Raw genomic sequence first — 21,196 nt, forward strand, 5'->3', positions numbered from 1 at the left:
AGGTGGAGCAATGCAGGGAAGCCGAATGCGTGCATGCACCAGGAAACAGATCAAAGTGGTGAACGTGTTTTAACAACACTGTTCAGTTCACATTGTTGTTTTTTTTAAATTACTATTATTATTATGGGCTTTTTTTTTTTATTCCTCTGGCTGAATTTCTTTCTGCACTTCTGAAATAAAAGCGCGTGCACTCAGGGGGCCCGGTGTGCGCGAGACTCCACACCAACGATTTTGGAAATATCCTGCGTTTCATTTCTAATTATTTCTATCTAAATGGAAGTATTGGAGATCGAAGGCAGTGGTGAAAGGAGCAGACATGGTTCATGGGCGCACTTTCCTTCACGGTGAGTCCTCAAATATTCACGCACATCAATGATTTGCCATTTTTTAAGCTAATTAATGATCTGACTTTTCTCCCCAAGTACCTTACAGATTCCTGTTTAAAACTTGTAGAAGTTAATACTTCATGCTTACTTAATTTAATCTTGAAGTTGCATGCATTATTCACTACTAACAATGTTCTGAATAAATATTGGAAACTGTAAACTGTAACACATTACATGTGTTATTGTGATTATTTATTCTCATGACAGTTTTTTTTTTGTACTGATAATAAACCAGATAGTGTACTTTCTTTCAAAACAGGACTACTATGTGGAAATATATATTATTAACCATACATAAATAATCAAGTATTGATTGATTGATTGATTGATTGATTGATTGATTGACCTGTTTTCTGAATTCTCTGCAGTTATTGCAGGTCTGCTTATGGTTGGCTTGTCTGTTGCGACAAAAAAGGAAGCAGGTAATGCTGACTTTTGGAGGAAAAAAATATAGACTGCTTGAATATTTTTCATCTCATCTCATCTCATTATCTCTAGCCACTTTATCCTGTTCTACAGGGTTGCAGGCAAGCTAGAGCCTATCCCAGCAGGCTACGGGCGAAAGGCGGGCCTGACACATAGACACAGACAACCATTCACACTCACATTCAATTTAGAGTCACCAGTTAACCTAACCTGCATGTCTTTGGACTGTGGGGGAAACCGGAGCACCCGGAGGAAACCCACGTGGACACGGGGAGAACACGCAAACTCCGCACAGAAAGGCCCTCGCCAGCCACGGGGCTCAAACCCAGACCGTCTTGCTGTGAGGCGACAGCGCTAACCATTACACCACCATGCCGCCCTTGAATATTTTTTAAAATATATTTTTTTAATGAGAGAAGGTTCTGGGTTCGAGCCCAATGGCCAGCGAGGGCCTTTCTGTGCGGAGTTTGCATGTTCTCCCCGTGTCCGCGTGGGTTTCCTCCGGGTGCTCCGGTTTCCCCCACAGTCCAAAGACATGCAAGTTAGGTTAACTGGTGGCTCTAAATTATCTGTAGGTGTGAATGTGAGTGTGAATGGTTGTTTGTCTCTGTGTCAGCCCTGTGATGACCTGGCGACTTGTCCAGGGTGTACCCTGCCTCTCACCCATAGTCAGCTGGGATAGGCTCCAGCTTGCCTGTGACCCTGTAGAACAGGATAAGCAGCTACAGATAGTGGATGGATGGAACTTAAAAGAGTCATGCTTAGCCTTCAGGAGCTGCATTTCCTCCCACTACTTTCAAAATCTTTTTCTTTTTTTAAAATCCTGTGTCAGATTTTGAAATAATTGACCCAGATGGGAATAATTATTTTGTGCTGTTATTATTTATACTGGTACAGAATATCGACCATCATACCAATACTGGTCCAATCGTAGTACAGTACAATTCAGTATTTACAGTGGTGCTTGAAAGTTTGTGAACCCTTTAGAATTTTCTATATTTCTGCATAAATATGACCTAAAATATCATCAGATTTTCACACAAGTCCTAAAAGTAGATAAAGAGAACCCAGTTAAACAAATGAAACAGAATTATTATACTTGGTCATTTATTTATTGAGGAAAATGATCCAATATTACATATCTGTGAGTGGCAAAAGTATGTGAGCCTTTGCTTTCAGTATCTGGTGTGACCCCCTTGCGCAGCAATAACTGCAACTAAACGTTTCCGGTAACTGTTGATCAGTCCTGCACACCGGCCTGGAGGAATTTCAGCCCATTCCTCCATACAGAACAGCTTCAACTCTGGGATATTGGTGGGTTTCCTCACATGAACTGCTCGCTTCAGGTCCTTCCACAACATTTCCATTGGATTAATGTCAGGACTTTGACTTGGCCATTCCAAAACATTCACTTTATTCTTCTTTAACCATTCTTTGGTAGAGTGACTTGTGTGCTTAGGGTCGTTGTCTTGCTGCATGACCCACCTTCTCTTGAGATTCAGTTCATGGACAGATGTCCTGACATTTTCCTTTAGAATTCGCTGGTATAATTCAGAATTCATTGTTCCATCAATGATGGCAAGCCGTCCTGGCCCAGATGCAGCAAAACAGGCCCAAACCATGATACTACCACCACCATGTTTCACAGATGGGATAAGGTTCTTATGCTGGAATGCAGTGTTTTCCTTTCTCCAAACATAACGCTTCTCATTTAAACCAAAAAGTTCTATTTTGGTCTCATCCGTTCACAAAACATTTTTCCAATAGCCTTCTGGTTTGTCCACATGATCTTTAGCAAACTGCAGACGAGCACCAATGTTCTTTTTGGAGAGCAGTGGCTTTCTCCTTGCAACCCTGCCATGCACACCATTGCTGTTCAGTGTTCTCCTGGTGATAGACACATGAACATTAACATTAGCCAATGTGAGAGATGCCTTCAGTTGCTTAGAAGTTACCCTGGGGTCCTTTGTGACCGCGTCGACTATTATACGCCTTGCTCTTGGAGTGATCTTTGTTGGTCGACCACTCCTGGGGAGGGTAACAATGGTCTTGAATTTCCTCCATTTGTACACAATCTGTCTGAACAATCTGTCTGACTGTGGATTGGTGGAGTCCAAACTCTTTAGAGATGGTTTTGTAACCTTTTCCTGCCTGATGAGCATCAACAATGCTTTTTCTGAGGTCCTCAGAAATCTCCTTTGCTCGTGCCATGATACACTTCCACAAACGTGTTGTAAAGATCAGACTTTGATAGATCCCTGTTCTTTAAATAAAACAGGGTGCCCACTCACACCTGATTGTCATCCCATTGATTGAAAACACCTGACTCTAATTTCACCTTCAAATTAACTGCTCAATCCTAGAGGTTCACGTACTTTTGCCACTCACAGATATGTAATATTGGATCATTTTCCTCAATAAATAAATGACCAAGTATAATATTTTTGTCTCATTTGTTTAACTGGGTTCTCTTTATCTACTTTTAGGACTTGTGTGAAAATCTGATGATGTTTTAGGTCATATTTATGCAGAAATATAGAAAATTCTAAAGGGTTCACAAACTTTCAAGCACCACTGTAGAAATGTTATCAACTGAGTTTCTCTTTCATGTTTTGTCTCCATCTGTGCCTGTCAGTTATAGTGAAGGAGGCATGGCCTCTGTGCATGTCACGTATAGATGACTTGCAACCACGTGATCAAAATGTGCTACGTCATGAGTGTCCGCCATGATAGTGGGTATACAAAGCAACTAGGATGGCAGCTGCTGAAAGCATGTCTATAAACAATGCTGAATTTTCTCAGTATTACCATGATTTGAACGATCGAGCGAAGATTTGATACAAAGAGAAGAAAGATATATGTGTGGTTTTGACCCATATTATTTAAAAAAAAAAGAAGAAAGAAAGAGTTGACCGCGAGTTGGCCTAGTGGTTAGCGTGTTCGCCTCAAGATTGAGTTCTACTCATGGTTGGGTCATACCAAAGACCATCATAAAAAAAATGGTACCGTCTGGCAAGGCACGCTGCAATACAGATGTGAGTGGGGAGTCAAACTCTCGTGGTTACCAGAGGACCAGCCCCCCCACTGTAACCCTAGCTATGCAATAGGCGAGAGGCCGAGGGCTGTGGAGATCGGCGCCGCCTTATGCGCCACATGACATGGGAAGGACTTTGATTGATTTGATTTAAAAAAGTCAGACTTTTCTGAAGATAAGACGCTTCTACCGACCATCGAGTACGAATACAGGTCATTTCATCCAAAGCCTTTTCATCCAATGGTGAAGACATTTCGTCCAAAGCCTTTTTCAAACGTACTATCGATTATTTTATATTTCAGGTATTTGTTCGAAAAAAAGGAGGAATTCTCAATGGAATTTGAGCGAAGCAAAACACATTTTTGTAAAGCAAATAAGTGCCATAGTACATGCGCTTCGACAATAAAAAGCGTACTAAGGGGGGTAACCACGTCGGCCCGTGCCACTTGCTGACCCTGGGATGAGTTAACTCACTTGTCATTGCAGGCTGCTCACTTGCTTGTCTATGTTTCGGGCTGGATCATATTAAATCTTTAGGCGCTGAGCAGTGCTTTTGCGGGGGCTTCATTTGCAAATCCTGGGCTGAGGCGCAGTCCTATCGACCCGAGACCATGCTCTTTTGAAGGGTGAGGCTTAGAGGGAGGTGCCTGTAAAATTTGGCTTCGCTGTGAGCTCCGTTGGCCAAGTTATTAATTTTTAAAGCCGGCTGGATCATGTTAAATCTTTAAGCACTGAGCAGCCCTCTCGCAGGGCTTTCGTTTGTGAACACCAGAATACCTGAAATATAAAATAATTGATAGTGCGTATGCAAAAGGCTTTGGACGAAACATCTTAACTATTGGATGAAATGATCATTGGACGAAGTGTCCTGATCCCCTCCTCTCCTCTCTGTACTAAGTTTCCTTGCCGTCTTTCTGAATCATGGACGGAATTCTAAAAAATCGGAACATGCCAAGGTCACAAATACTGTTGTGACCACAACCATATACAGCACAAAGATATGGCATAGCTAAAAGAACACTTAAAGCAGTGGAAAAGCAAAGAGAGTTGCGCACGCGTGACTATGTTTTGTATGGAATGTTGCTTGACCCTGCATTTGTATCTCCACCAACATGGCTGACATCCAGGTTTCTATTTTGCTTTGACGTCACTTGTAAGTCAAGTATAGTAAAGGAGGTGTGGCCTCTGTGCCTGTCAAGTATAGTGAAGGACGTGTGGCCTCTGTACTTGTCAAGTATAGTAAAGGAGGTCTGGCCTCTGTGTGTTAGTTATAATGAAGGAGGCGTGGCCTCTGTGCCTGTCAGTTATAGTGAAGGGGGTGTGGCCTGTGTGCCTGTCACTTATATTGAAGGAGGTGTGGCCTCTGTGTGTGTTAGTTATAGTAAAGGAGCTGTGACCTGTGTGCATGTCACTTATATTGGAGGTGTGGCCTCTGTGCCTGTCAGTTATACTGAAGGAGGCATGGCCTCTATGTGTGTCAGTTATAGTAAAGGAGGTGTGACCTTTGTGTGTGTTAGTCATAGTGAAGGAGGTGTGACCTCTGTGCCGGTCAGTTATAGTGATGGAGACGTGGCCTCTTAACGTTAGTTTGTTCCTGAACATGAAGTATGAACAGGTGAATGTGCATTCTCTTGCACAAAATTAGTATAAAATTTAATGTCGCTATAAATATAAATATCTTATGCCAAATTATTATGGCCTATTACAAAAAATGAAGAAAAAATCAGAGTCCTCGTCTCCAATTTACGAGTCCGAATGTGGTTAATGCACGAGTCCGAGTCTAAGTCCGAGTCATCAGTGCTCAAGTCCAAGTCAAGTCATGAGTCCTTAAAATTAGGGCATGAGTCCTGGACTCAAGTACTACAAGCCTGGCTCTAACCCACACTGTATTGAAACAAGCCAATCAAAACATTTTCTACTTTAATTTACATTCCCTACACCAAATGTGTGATCATAGATTAATATGAGATTTCAAATGACAGACAGATGCAATATTTAGTTGTCATGCTGTATCTGAGGTCTGATTTCTGATGTAATGTTGTTGTTGTTTTTTCCCAGTGAAAAACAACTCAGGGGTTCAACCAGCAGGACAGTGTGGAACATGGGTGAAAAAACCAGAGGGAGGACTCTTCACATCCCCCAATTACCCCAACAAATACCCACCAGAGCGAGAATGCATTTACGTTATTGAAGGTGCGCAAGACAGCACCACTTTCAGAAGTGATTTTCTTTATAAGTCCTGTATTGCTCACTTAGCAGTGTTGTCTCACATTGACCAAGGTCGTCTCTTTACATTCTACAGCTATACAACTGTAGCATTTAAATGATATGCTCCATCTGTTCTTCTCACTGATGACCAGTGAGCTTTAATACAATATATATATATCACGGGCGATTGCTCTAAGACAACGAGGGAGGCTCAGCCTCCTCTAAAAATGACGAACATCGCGTAGGATGAATTGCGCTAGGCTTATGTTATAGCCGACCTTATAACATTGCTATTTCAGATCCAGAATCATAGAAATATATGTGCTCAACCCAACTACAGTGCGAAATCATTCCGTTATAACTTTCCCCAGTTCGCCTAATGTGTGCGTGAGTTTTTCCCCCTCGTGACAGCGCGATGCAGCCCAGCCTCAGTGGACTTCAATGGCATTTGGGAGCTATGCGCTTTTCAATCTCAAAATGCAAGACGATTATTGGACAAATACTGCGAAAACGCCCGCCCACGGAGTCCCACGTACTCCCAGCCTCAGTGGACTTCGATGGCATTTGGGAGCTATGCGCTTTTCAATCTCAAAATGCAAGACGATTATTGGACAAATACTGCGAAAACGCCCGCCCACGGACTCCGAGCCTCACATGGGAGGGACATGGCAAAGCTTTCCGCAAGGAGACTGGTGATTGGTGAAAGCAGCCGGATATTTTCTTTGATTGACAGCTCGTTTCAAATATAGACAGGCAGCGGTGAATTTCAGTTCAGTCCCATGTGGATTCGCAAGTGCTGTGGTGTATTGTAAGAGATCAGCTTACATTTCGATTTCATTCATTACATACGGTTTCTACCAGCTTTTTTAGTTTGTATATATTTTCATTGTAAATAAAGTGTAAATATAGTGTTGTCAAGTTTGCTATCTTAGTTCCAGAAATTTCATTTATTTGAGTGACTGAACTTGAACTTGAGGGGGCTAGTCAGCTAGCAAGAAAGCTGCGCACGGATGCCAAGCATTGCTGATTTAATTTTGGCGAAGCCATTTGCCAGTCTTCCTTTCGAGGAAAAAATTAAAATTAAAGAGCAGGGTAGACCAACGCCTCAAATTGACTTGGTGAAAAAGGTAGGGAATAATACTCGTTCCTATCAGCTCTTCTGGTACGAGAAAGTGAATTGGCTAACAGCAAGTGACCCACATCAACAACAGTAAATAGGCTACTTTAGTAATATGTCATGGATGGACCAAAAATATAGAATCTATTTAAAATGTTTATGCAGAGTATATTATATTGGGGCGGCACGGTGGTGTAGTGGTTAGCACTGTCGCCTCACAGCAAGAAGGTCCTGGGTTCGAGCCCCGGGGCCGGCGAGGGCCTTTCTGTGCGGAGTTTGCATGTTCTCCCCGTGTCCGCGTGGGTTTCCTCCGGGTGCTCCGGTTTCCCCCACAGTCCAAAGACATGCAGGTTAGGTTAACTGGTGACTCTAAATTGACCGTAGGTGTGAATGTGAGTGTGAATGGTTGTCTGTGTCTATGTGTCAGCCCTGTGATGACCTGGCGACTTGTCCAGGGTGTACCCCGCCTTTCGCCCATAGTCAGCTGGGATAGGCTCCAGCTTGCCTGCGACCCTGTAGAAGGATAAAGCGGCTAGAGATAATGAGATGAGATGAGATATTATATTGGAATATATATTTTCCTGGATATGAATTAAACACAGCTACAATTTGGAAAACCTTTTTAAACAAAAACACAGCCGAGAACATTTCACACTACAGACCTTAAAAGTGAAGGGTTATCAAAATTGTCAATAAAACATTTCTCAGTCAAAATAAGTCAAATATAGGGAAAGTGTCATTGAATGAAATGTGTGGCACCCAGCTCTATGTTTGGCTTCCCAAGGTCAGTGCTTGTGCCTATTCCAGAACACTCTGCTGTTACTGCTGAGGTTCCTGACAAAGAGCTGCTTTCAATAATGATCAATTTTTAAACAACATGCCACAATTTTAAAATATAAAATGTTAAAATATACCCCCCCCCAACACCACCATCATGTATATTGGACAATAGGCTAATGGGCCAAAAGAACCTGTTATTTCACAGTGTGTGACCCTGCCAACAATCAGCCAGATCAGAGGCAAGAGTATGGGCAAAATTGATATGTTTTTTCTTTTTTCTTTAAAAATCTGGAAATATCGTAACCGACCAGCCTCCCCTGTTTGAAAGACTACCAGCCGCCACTGATATATATATATATATATATATATATATATATATATATATATATATATATATATATACACACACATACAGTGGGGCAAAAAAGTATTGTGCAAGTTCTCCCACTTAAAAAGATGAGAGAGGCCTGTAATTTTCATCATAGGTACACTTCAACTATGAGAGACAGAATGGGGGGAAAGAATCCAGGAAATCACATTGTAGGATTTTTAATGAATTAATTGGTAAATTCCTCAGTAAAATAAGTATTTGGTCACCTCCAAACAAGCAAGATTTCTGGCTCTCACAGACCTGTAACTTCTTCTTTAAGAGGCTCCTCTGTCCTCCACTCATTACCTGTATTAATGGCACCTGTTTGAACTCGTTATCAGTATAAAAGATACCTGTCCACAACCTCAAACAGTCACACCCCAAACTCCACTATGGCCAAGACCAAAGAGCTGTCAAAGGACACCAGAAACAAAATTGTAGACCTGCACCAGGCTGGGAAGACTGAATCTGCAATAGGTAAGCAGCTTGGTGTGAAGAACTCAACTGTTGGAGCAATTATTAGAAAATAGAAGACATACAAGACCACTGATAATCTCCCTCGATCTGGGGCTCCACGCAAGATCTCACCCCATGGGGTCAAAATGATCACAAGAACGGTGAGCAAAAATCCCAGAACCACACGGGGGGACCTAGTGAATGACCTGCAGAGAGCTGGGACCAAAGTAACAAAGGCTACTATCAGTAACACACTACGCCGCCAGGGACTCAAATCCTGCAGTGCCAGACATGTCCCCCTGCTTAAGCCAGTACATGTCCAGGCCCGTCTGAAGTTTGCTAGAGAGCATTTGGATGATCCAGAAGAGGATTGGGAGAATGTCATATGGTCAGATGAAACCAAAATAGAACTTTTTGGTAAAAACTCAACTTGTCGTGTTTGGAGGAGAAAGAATGCTGAGTTGCATCCAAAGAACACCATACCTACTGTGAAGCATGGGGGTGGAAACATCATGCTTTGGGGCTGTTTTTTCTGCAAAGGGACCAGGATGACTGATCCGTGTAAATGAAAGAATGAATGGGGCCATGTATCGTGAGATTTTGAGTGAAAACCTCCTTCCATCAGCAAGGGCACTGAAGATGAAACGTGGCTGGGTCTTTCAGCATGACAATGATCCCAAACACACTGCCCGGGCAACGAAGGAGTGGCTTTGTAAGAAGCATTTCAAGGTCCTGGAGTGGCCTAGCCAGTCTCCAGATGTCAGCCCCATAGAAAATCTTTGGAGGGAGTTGAAAGTCCGTGTTGCCCAGCGACAGCCCCAAAACATCACTGCTCTAGAGGAGATCTGCATGGAGGAATGGGCCAAAATACCAGCAACAGTGTGTGAAAACCTTGTGAAGACTGACAGAAAACGTTTGACCTCTGTCATTGCCAACAAAGGGTATATAACAAAGTATTGAGATGAACTTTTGTTATTGACCAAATACTTATTTTCCACCATAATTTGCAAATAAATTCTTTAAAAATCAGACAATGTGATTTTCTGGATTTTTTTTTTCTCATTTTGTCTCTCATAGTTGAGGTATACCTATGATGAAAATTACAGGCCTCTCATCTTTTTAAGTGGGAGAACTTGCACAATTGGTGACTGACTAAATACTTTTTTGCCCCACTGTATATACTGTATATAATATGTTTTTTTAATAATGATGATCTTTTCATGGTAATTTGAAAAAAATGAGCAAAGCACATTAAGTTTTCATGCTTGAAAAAACAATTTTAATATCACCTTTCTTCACCATGGAAATCAATCCAAGACCTGCTCTCTGTTAAAAAGGAGCCACTTCAGTAATCATGGTGCATTGAGGTGGATTTGATTATCTCTGTATAGAAACTAAAATAAGACAAAAATAGTTTGTATTTGGCCATATGATTTATTCTTTTTGTGTATGTTTTGTCACAATATTGTCAACTAATATGCCTGTTTAGCTGCAAACCAATCATACAAATTAATTACATATATGCTAATCCAGATAAACAGGATAATCTTTCCTGGGAAATAATAAGATTTAAAATATTATTCATACAGGATCAGATTATAGAATCGATAGCATTCTATTTTGGAGGACTATGGTGCTTGCTTGAGATTTTTATCTTATGTTCTTCTTTCTTTTATTTCTTATTTCTTTACCCAGTAAGTTGCTGCCTTTTCCATAGTGTTTACCTTTAACCACATTATTGCTGATGCTGAAGAACTGCGACCTATACAGTGCGCATAGAATTACACATTCATCAAATATATGTAACTAAAAAGTGCCTCTTTCCTTTCTCAGTATTGATTTGAAATGAAATGATTTGACAACATGCCTGCGCTTCCATCTTATGTTTACGCTGTGTCCTTGCTTTTGCTGTTCCAGCTCCCCCAAGACAGTGTATTGACCTCTTTTTTGACGAGAAGTACTCAATAGAGCCTTCGTGGGAATGTAAATTTGACCACATTGAAGTGCGTGACGGACCTTTTGGCTTTTCTCCGATTATCGGACGCTACTGTGGCCAGCAGAGCCCACAGTATATCAGGTCAAGCGGCCGATACCTCTGGATAAAATTCGTAACAGATGGTGAACTGGAAGCAATTGGATTTTCAGCGAACTATAACTTCACCACAGGTAAGGTCTACGATGTTTATGCTTTTTTCTACTGGCTACTGAATTTCAGTAATGGACAATTCATAATGAGTTCGTTCTTTTTGAATGATTCTTTTGAGTAATTTGACTGACAAGCCTAAAAAACTGTCAAAGGGGTTTTTAAGATGGATACTAAAATTAGCAGAACTATTTAATCAAGGGAGACATGTGGTCTGTGCATGTCAGTTTGATTGGAGGAGGTGTGGTCTGCACTAGTCAGGCCCAGGAAAGGAGGTTTTACCTATAAGGCACAGTAAAGAAGGCATGTCCACCATACCTATGTACTGGTTAAGGAGTTGTGGCCATTGTCAGTCTCAATGAAAGAGGTGTGGCTTGTTAGTTTCAGTGAAGGAAACAAGGTCTCGGTCAGTCAGTCTCAATGAAGGAAGCATGGCCTCCTTGTCAGTTAGTCCCAGTATAGAAGGTGAGACCTCTGTGATGATCACTCCCAGTGAAGGAGGTGTGGCCTCTGTATTGACCAATATTTCATGAAAATACAGTGTTGCCATATTGCATTAAAAAAATCACTAGAGTTACAGTGGTGCTTGAAAGTTTGTGAACCTTTAGAATTTTCTATATTTCTGCATAAATATGACCTAAAACATTTCACACAAGTCCTAAAAGTAGATAAAGAGAACCCAGTTAAACGAATGAGACAAAAATATTATACTTGGTCATTTATTTATTGAGGAAAATGATCCAATATTACATATCTGTGAGTGGCAAAAGTATGTGAACCTTTGCTTTCAGTATATGGTGTGACTCCCTTGTGCAGCAATAACTGCAACTAAACATTTCTGGTTACTGTTGATCAGTCCTGCACACCGGCTTGGAGGAATTTTAGCCCATTCCTCTGTACAGCACAGCTTCAACTCTGGGATGTTGGTGGGTTTCCTCACATGAACTGCTCTCTTCAGGTCCTTCCACAACATTTCGATTGGATTAAGGTCAGGACTTTGACTTGGCCATTCCAAAACATTAACTTTATTCTTCTTTAACCATTCTTTGGTAGATCAACTTGTGTGCTTAAGGTTGTTGTCTTGCTGCATGACCCACCTTCTCTTGAGATTCAGTTCATGGACAGATGTCCTGACATTTTCCTTTAGAATTCACTGGTATAATTCAGAATTCATTGTTCCATCAATGATGGCAAGCCGTCCTGGCCCAGATGCAGCAAAACAGGCCCAAACCATGATACTACCACCACCATGTTTCACAGATGGGATAAGGTTCTTATGATGGAATGCACTGTTTTCCTTTCTTCAAACATAACGCTTCTCATTTAAACCAAAACATTCTATTTTGGTCTCATCCGTCCGCAAAACATTTTTCCAATAGCCTTCTGGCTTGTCCACGCGATCTTTAGCAAACTGCAGACGAGCAGCAATGTTCTTTTTGGAGAGCAGTGGCTTTCTTCTTGCAACCCTGCCATGCACACCATTGTTGTTCAGTGTTCTCCTGATGGTGGACTCATGAACATTAACATTAGTCAATGTGAGAGAGGCCTTCAGTTGCTTAGAAGTTATCCAGGGGTCCTTTGTGATCTTGTTGACTATTACATAGAATAGAATAGAATAGAATAGAATAGAATAGAATGCCTTTATTGTCACTATACACATGTACAATGAGATTAAAAGCAACTCCAATCACAGTGCAAACAGCATAAAAATATGCAATATAAACACAGAACAAAGAATATAGTGCAAAAAATAAAAATTATTAAATTAAAAAAGGTGTGCTATGTACAGTGTTGTGTTCCACATTATGGAGTGGGGTATTGTACATTATAAGTATTGCACAGAGAGAGTCCGGGTATTGCGCATTATAAGTATTGCACAGAGAAAGTCCGGGTACATGCCTTGCTCTTGGAGTGATCTTTGTTGGTCAACCACTCCTGGGGAGGGTAATAATGGTCTTGAATTTCCTCCATTTGTACACAATCTGTCTGACTGTGGATTGGTGGAGTCCAAACTCTTTAGAGATGGTTTTGTAACATTTTCCAGCCTGATGAGCATCAACAATGCTTTTTCTGAGGTCCTCAGAGATCTCCTTTGTTCATGCCATGATACACTTCCACAAACATGTGTTGTGAAGATAAGACTTTGATAGATCCCTGTTCTTTAAATAAAACAGGGTGCCCACTCACACCTGATTGTCATCCCATTGATTGAAAACACCTGACTCTAATTTCACCTTCAAATTAACTGCTAATCCTAGAGGTTCACATACTTTTGCCGCTCACAAATATGTAATATTGGATCATTTTCCTCAATAAATAAATGACCAAGTATTGTATTTTTGTCTCATTTGTTTAACTGCGTTCTCTTTATCTACTTTTAGGACTTGTGTGAAAATCTGATGATGTTTTTGGTTATATTTATGCAGAAATATAGAAAATTCTAAAGGGTTCACAAACTTTCAAGCACCACTGTATATGACAGCTTTGCGCCAAAATTAATTTTGTACAGGTTCATCTGTTTTTCGACATATTTGCTTGTTGCTGATTCTGAAAAGACTGACTGTCATCTGCGCATACTAAATGATCCACCTAGTAAAACATATTCTATCATCAACCTTATTTGGACCACCTGGTTGTGTGTAGTGTTACAGGTGGTGGGATCCAAAATGAGCAGCACACTATAGTTACAACATGTGATCGTGTTTGCGTTGAAGCATAACTGCATACCAAATGAAACCTTTTGTTTAGTGAAAGGCAAGAAGAAGAAAGTTTTTTTTTTTCTTTCTGTTTTGTTATTATTCATTCCAGGTGCACAAGCAACTGATTTGTCCACACCTGACCTTCTTCTTCTTCTTCTTCTTTGACTCCTCTAATCCTGATCATCTGTTTCCATCTCATCCTATACAACCGATCCAGTGCAGAAATCCAATTTATGATCCACATATTTGATTTGACATAGATTTTGCACCCTTGCTAACACAACCCTCCCCAATCTTTCTGGGCTTGGGACCAGCCTACAGCACTGACTTGTGCAACCCCAGTGGCTGGGTTGTCCACCCCTGACCTTAATATATAAAAATTCCCTCCTTATGTACTTCTCTTTGGATTCTCTATCACTGGTCAAATCTGAAACTGTGTGAGTGGCAAGTTTCTGTTCACTAGTTGACAAGCAAGCATGCTGATTCATGATGCTCATGATTCACTTGTTATCCTCTTGTTCATCATTCAGTAGCACAAGTTCAACTTCAATGAAATGTGTGAGAGTAATCATCTTCTATGAATCACTATCAATTGATATCTGGCTCAGTGTGAATTAAACCTTGCCTAGTTTCTATTACTTCTATTACGCATAAAAAGATTTAAAAGAGTTGAATCACAGACATGACTCAGTAATTGGCAGCAAATTTAGCATTTAATTCTGCTGCTGCAGTTGATGGACTTCCATAACTCACTGATGTTAACATCTTTAAAAGACAAGCTCAGTTTTACAGCTCAGTTACTGATTCTTTACAACACACCAGAAATGTGTAGAGGCAGCTCCATCAATATATTGGAGACAGATCTGATTTAAATTAGTGCATGGACAACCCAGAATCACCTTAACAGTGTATTTTATTTATTTAACAGTGCAGATAAACATGCCAAAAACAGGATAGTCGGACTGGAAAAAAGAAACCATAGCATTAATCAGATTCATGGATCACTGAAGTAAAATTGACCTTTAAAAGAACAGGTCAGAGAAAATGGAATTAATGACATTAATGTCGTTAATGAAGAGAAGAACCCTATAACTTCCAGTTTTGCATTGTTCATGCTATCTGCTCTTGAGTTTGACATGTTCTACATTCTGAGATACTTTTCTGCTCATCGCGGTTCTAAAGAGTGGTTAGTTGAATGACTGTAGACTTCTTGCCAGCTCAAACCAATCTAGCAATGTTCCTCTGACCTCACATATCAACAAAGAGTTTAAGAATATGTTGCAGAACTGGCAGTCGATTAATATTTATTTATTGCACAATACTGTGTAAACCCTAGAGGCTGGTATACATGAACATCCCAGGAGATCAGCAGCTTCCGAAATACCCAAACCATTCCATCTGGTACCAACAAAAGTCACTGAGATCACGTTTTCTCCACATTCTGATGTTTGATGTGAACAGTAACTAATGCCCGTGACCTGTATCTGCATCATTTTATGCATTTTGCTGCTGCCATAGGATTTGCTGGTTGGATAACTGCATGAATGTGCAGGTGTTACTTCTAAAGTGTTCAGTGAGTATATGTATGATAGCCTGGGAAAACACTTAATAGAGTGAAATTTTCTACTCTATATAGCTCTGAAAACTGCAGAATTTTCTGAACTGGAATATATATCTCATGTACAAGTATTTAAAGTGTTATTTCACAGCTTCACAGAAAAGGTAAATTAAAGGTGACAAGAAAACAGAGTCATCTTTATCCCCCACCCTATATACCAACTATATGCCAAGTTTCAAGATATTATTTGACACATTTTTCAAGTTCTGCTGCAGGAAACCAACCCTATCTCTTTACACTGACCTCAGCAGCCCATGGCATAAGCCCACCGGACCTTTGGTCCAGGTGAGTTAAAAATTTAAATTTCTCACATTTCGTGCACTACGTTCACACTGCAGCTGAAGTGACTCAAATCCGATTATTCGCCCATATGTGACCTGTATCCGATCTTTTATTGACAATATGAAAGACACAGATCCGATTTTTTCAAATCCGAACAAGGCCGTTTGGATATGTGGTCCTAATTCCGATTCCTATCCGATCTTTTCATATGCGACTTCAGTCTGAACTGCCAGGTCGCATTCATCCGACTTACACGTCATCAACAAGCCACAAACGTCACTATTCTGCGATGAAGTAGGCAGCGGGTCTCTCAAAAAAAGTTACAACAACATGGCTTTGATGTTCCTTTGAACGGAGGTTGCAGTCACTACCCCGCAGAACGCCTGAGCCAAAACCTTTGCCCTCTTCCTTCTCAACCTCCTCCTTAACATCAGGCTATTGTGCATGTTCTGGCTCCGTCGCAACAACAACTGCATCATCGCCAGGTACTCCATGCTGGCTACTGTCATACACAGGAAACTTTAGGTTACTTCCGTAAACACTGGCCATGCTCACTGCGTGTGACGTCGTCGTATCCTGCAATGCGCATGCGGAACACTTTTAGGTCGCTTTTCGTTCATACTGAGGATCACATACAAGTCGCATATATTTGTTAATGTGAACGACCTCACAAAAAAATCGGATTTCACAAAAAAATCGGAATTGAGCATTAAGCCTTGCAGTGTGAACGTAGTGTTAGTATCAAAAGGCACATATACATTACTTAATCAACACATATACCAACTTTCAAGACCATACCATTCATAGTTTTCAAGTTCTGCTCCGGAAACAAAACCTACCCCGAAGACTAACCTGAGAGACTAAGTCTGAAATTGTTTCGATGGAAACATGAAAAATTAAAATTTCTCAAATCCCTTAGTATCTAGATCACCTTGTTAATATGTATACTAAGTTTCAAATCCGTATCATAAATAGTTTTGGATATATGCTCGGGAAACAAACATTGCTCTTAGAAACTATTGCCGCTTTTCCACTACCAACGCGGCTGAGTCGGGCTGAGCTGTGCCGTGCTGAGTCGAGCTGAGCGGGGCTGTTGGAGTTGCATTTCGACTACAACCGCACTGAACCGTGCTGGCTGGAAGTGGGTGGACACATTGGGTGGAGTTAGCGAAAGTGGGTGGACGTCAGGTGATGTCGTTATGCGGCGCAAACAGTGACATCAGTGACCTTTTAAGCGGTAGTCTCACGACCCGGAGAGTAAACAATAAACATGGAGGACATGGAGTCGTTAGTGTTGCTGGTCTTGGTGCTGTGGCTTGTTGTCGCCGACAACGCCAACAGATACTGGCAAGAGCGTATAGATGAGGCGAGGCGCATAAGGCTTCATAATTCTCGTAATTCTCCTTCTTCCGGGTTTACGGTGTTTACAGATCCCAGCGTGCTCGCGGGGCGTGTGTGGGCATGTGAGGACACTCCTCCTCACCAATCAGTGCACAGGGGAGTGTCTCCTCACGCCCCTAGCCCCACTCGGCTCGGTTTGGCTCACTTCAGCCCCACTCCAAAACCGTGCGAGTTTTGGGTGCTAAGCAGGGCTGAAGCGAGCTGAGTCGTGCTGTTCTTTGGTAGTCGAAATGCGAGCCGTGTCGGGCTGAAGTGAGCTGAAGCGAGCTGAAGTGAGCTGAAAAAGGGTAGTGGAAAAGGGCCATAAGTCAAAATCTATTTTTTATGTAAAAATTAGAAAAATACTTTTTTTTCAAAAATCCAAAATAGCAAAAGGCACCAGTTCACATGTTGCTTGATATGTATACAAAGTTTCATGGAGATATCTTCAGTAGTTTTAAAGATATGGCCCGGAAACGAAAATGTGACCGGATGGATGGACGGACAGAACCCTTTTCTATATCCCCTGCCAAACTTCGTTTGGATGGGGGATAAAAAGGAAATGGTTTGGCAGGAAAATGGAATATCTACTGTTTCCAGGTGATCACTGACACCAAGCACAGACCCCTTTTACACCAAGGCAATTCCAGGGCCGGTTTGATCTGGTGCCTAATTGCAAACCAGTTGCTCACCTTTTGACAACCAAAGAACTGGCTCTTGGGCAGGAAAACTGGTTCCAGAGCAGAACCAAATCTTTGCTCATCTAGAACCATGAACTGCTTATGTCAGGGGCTTCGGGTGGGATTATCATGACCAACAAGACCAGCTAAAACTTTGTGACCACCAGTAAAAATAAATAAACAACTAAATAAATAAAAACATAGCTGGTGTAGCATCTCGTCTGACTAATCCAAAGAAGAAGAAGAAAGAGACAATGTAGTCCATCATTGTTGTTGTGCTTGGTGCTAGCAGCACTAGTGTGGCCACGGGTGCAGATAGAGGGGGGGACGGGGGGGATTCGTCCCACCCAGATTTAAATTCACCTCGTTCGGTCCCCCCCACTTATAGGGAGGAAAAAACGTCTATGCTGTCTTTCTTTGCATAAGGCAAACCTCACGGAAAAATCAAAAGACTAATTACCATTCGGTTTATTGAGGTGCACAGCAGTACATACATAGTTGCAACTGCGCAGACTGCACAGGTTGCGAGCTCGAGCTTGGTTGCTATGGTTACCCACAACAAGTTTGACAGGCATATCGGGGACAGCTCCTCCTAGTTCAGGACCCCAACACGGCATGATGAAGGGTACCAAAAGGCAGAAAACGATTGCATCGTTTTTAAAAAAAAAAAACGACTGTAAGTAAACTGTGCCTTACTTTATCATATCACCTTGCAATTTTTTGATAGTCTGTTCAAAGTAATGTCGTAGTGAAAGTAAAATCGTACGGAGTGATCCCTTTCTGGTAGCCTCCTTCTTTCGGTGGTAGCCTGTAGATACAGTGCTCAGAAGGCAGTTTTAATGTTTAATCTGGTGTTCCCTGCCATAATTTCAGCGAGGATATTGTTTCATAAGGAAACTTTGCGAAGAGTTGTTGACTGACTGCCGCTCACGCAACACACAGGCATAGTTAGAAAGTCAGGATGCACTGGTTTACACTTTACACACACACACGTAGCCCAGCCTCTCGCTATGTTTAACAGTTGGAACTTAGCGGTTTTAAAACTAGTTTTGCAGTTTTGCAATTTCTGTGCGTGATGATAATGTGTAAACTTTGGATTTCCATAGGCTATGTTAAAATGTTATCATTGTCCTGGCCTGCAGGTAGTTCCTGGTGATGGCAGTGAGGGAGGTGAAATAACATGTATACACACTACCGTTCAAAAGTTTGGGGTCACCCAGACAATTTTGTGTTTTCCATGAAAAGTCACACTTTTATTTACCACCATAAGTTGTAAAATGAATAGAAAATATAGTCAAGACATTTTTCTGGCCATTTTGAGCATTTAATCGACCCCACAAATGTGATGCTCCAGAAACTCAATCTGCTCAAAGGAAGGTCAGTTTTATAGCTTCTCTAAAGAGCTAAACTGTTTTCAGCTGTGCTAACATGATTGTACAAGGGTTTTCTAATCATCCATTAGCCTTCTGAGGCAATGAGCAAACACATTGTACCATTAGAACACTGGAGTGAGAGTTGCTGGAAATGGGCCTCTATACACCTATGTAGATATTGCACCAAAAACCAGACATTTGCAGCTAGAATAGTCATTTACCACATTAGCAATGTATAGAGTGTATTTCTGATTAGTTTAAAGTGATCTTCATTGAAAAGAACAGTGCTTTTCTTTCAAAAATAAGGAAATTTCAAAGTGCCCCCAAACTTTTGAACGGGAGTATATATATATATATATATATATATATATCATCTCATCTCATTATCTCTAGCCGCTTTATCCTTCTACAGGGTCGCAGGCAAGCTGGAGCCTATCCCAGCTGACTACGGGCGAAAGGCGGGGTACACCCTGGACAAGTCGCCAGGTCATCGCAGGGCCGACACATAGACACAGACAACCATTCACACTCACACCTACGGTCAATTTAGAGTCACCAGTTAACCTAACCTGCATGTCTTTGGACTGTGGGGGAAACCGGAGCACCCGGAGGAAACCCACGCGGACACGGGGAGAACATGCAAACTCCACACAGAAAGGCCCTCGCCGGCCCCGGGGCTCGAACCCAGGACCTTCTTGCTGTGAGGCGACAGCGCTAACCACTACACCACCGTGCCGCCTATATATATATATATATATATATACACACACACACACACAAAATGGAATCATTTGCTGACAGCTCAGTCCCCCCCAGTTCAAAAATCCTATCTGCGCCCCTGAGTGTGGCAGTTAGTTGTGCTAGCAGGTAGCGGAGCAGGCTAACAGTGCTAAGGAGCATCTAGCAGTGGGGAAAGCAGAGACGTATACAGTGTCATAATGACGTGAATATCTGGTGGTTCTTAGAAGGTTCACAAGTTGAACCAGCTCTGAGCACCTGCCCAGAACTAGCACCATGTTCGTGTTGGAAAGGGTTAACAGAGGTACACAGTGCACTGGGAAGTTCACAGCACATTGCAGCTTGAGACCAGATTTATCACTTAGTGGTGGCTCTAATAAAAAGTGTGAAATAGCATTAAAAGACGATGCCGTGGTAAACAGTCCAGACTTATACATCTCCTGAGCACATCTCTCTTTTATACAGATGCAATATTAATTGAATAACTAGTCTTATTTTTCATATTTAATACTTCTTTAATTAATGGCATTACTATGAATTGTCTGTGTTTCACAAAAGTTAATCTGCATGTAACTAAAAAATACATGTGCTATTAAACAGTATAATCTATACCGTATATACACATGTGCAATAATAGTGATTTATATGTGAATCCAATCAGTCAAGGTTTATATTAGTTAGACTTATCGTCTGCAAATTTACTCACATTCAGGGGTATGAATAGTATTTGAACAGCACCCCCAAACTACAGATGTTCTATCAATCTGTGGTCGCCAGTGTCCTGTTTTACACTGTGGTGTGCTGGGGGGCAGCACATTCAAGAAGGACACATCCAGGCTGGACAAATTGATCAGGCGGGCTGGCTCTGTGGTCAGCATGAAGCTGGATTCTATGGTGACGGTGGCAGAGAAGAGGACTATGGACAAACTACTGAACATCATGGACGATGCTAGTCACCCTCTGCACATCGTCATCAGCAACCAGAGGAGTCTGTTCAGTGACAGAATGCTCCTTCCCAAGTGCAGGACAAACAGACTTAAAATCTCCTTTGTCCCTCACACCATCAGACTGTACAACTCCTCTCTGGGGGGAGGAGGGGTAACAAGAGGACAGAGGATGGGAAGGAGCAGTAGCCTAGCCTGACAAAAAGCAATACTGGACAATGTGCAATATAAATGTGCAATATAATGTGCAATACCTCTCCTTCTGGACTTTTTTCATATATATTCTATTCTCTGTTTATCCTTTAATGATGCTGCTGGAATTTTAATTTCCCTGAGGGAACCCTCCCAAAGGGATCAATAAAGTTCTATCTATCTATCTATCTATCTATCTATCTATCTATCTATCTATCTATCTATCTATCTATCTATCTATCTATCTATCTATATTGTAATCCATAAGTTGCTTGTGGAGAGAGTTAAGTCAGTTAAAATAGATAAGAGTTTACTTAAGTAAGATTTCCAAAGACCTTGGTCCTTCCACCCTGACATTCTGAAAAAGAAG

At 41.4% G+C, this 21,196-nt stretch overlaps 1 protein-coding gene across 1 annotated transcript in view; it reads left to right on the forward strand.

Moving 5' to 3' along the window:
* The first annotated feature begins 316 nt into the window (after positions 1-316).
* Positions 317-21,196, forward strand: part of neto1l (neuropilin (NRP) and tolloid (TLL)-like 1, like) — a 266,325-nt gene continuing 245,445 nt past the window's right edge. The window contains exons 1-4 of the mRNA XM_060899991.1: positions 317-344; positions 755-808; positions 5,905-6,039; positions 10,695-10,943. Coding sequence (XP_060755974.1) covers positions 317-344; positions 755-808; positions 5,905-6,039; positions 10,695-10,943 — 466 coding nt within the window. The remainder of the gene's footprint in view (positions 345-754; positions 809-5,904; positions 6,040-10,694; positions 10,944-21,196) is intronic.

The sequence above is a fragment of the Neoarius graeffei genome, chromosome 19 (assembly GCF_027579695.1).
Source record: "Neoarius graeffei isolate fNeoGra1 chromosome 19, fNeoGra1.pri, whole genome shotgun sequence".
Classification (NCBI taxonomy): Eukaryota; Metazoa; Chordata; class Actinopteri; order Siluriformes; family Ariidae; genus Neoarius; species Neoarius graeffei.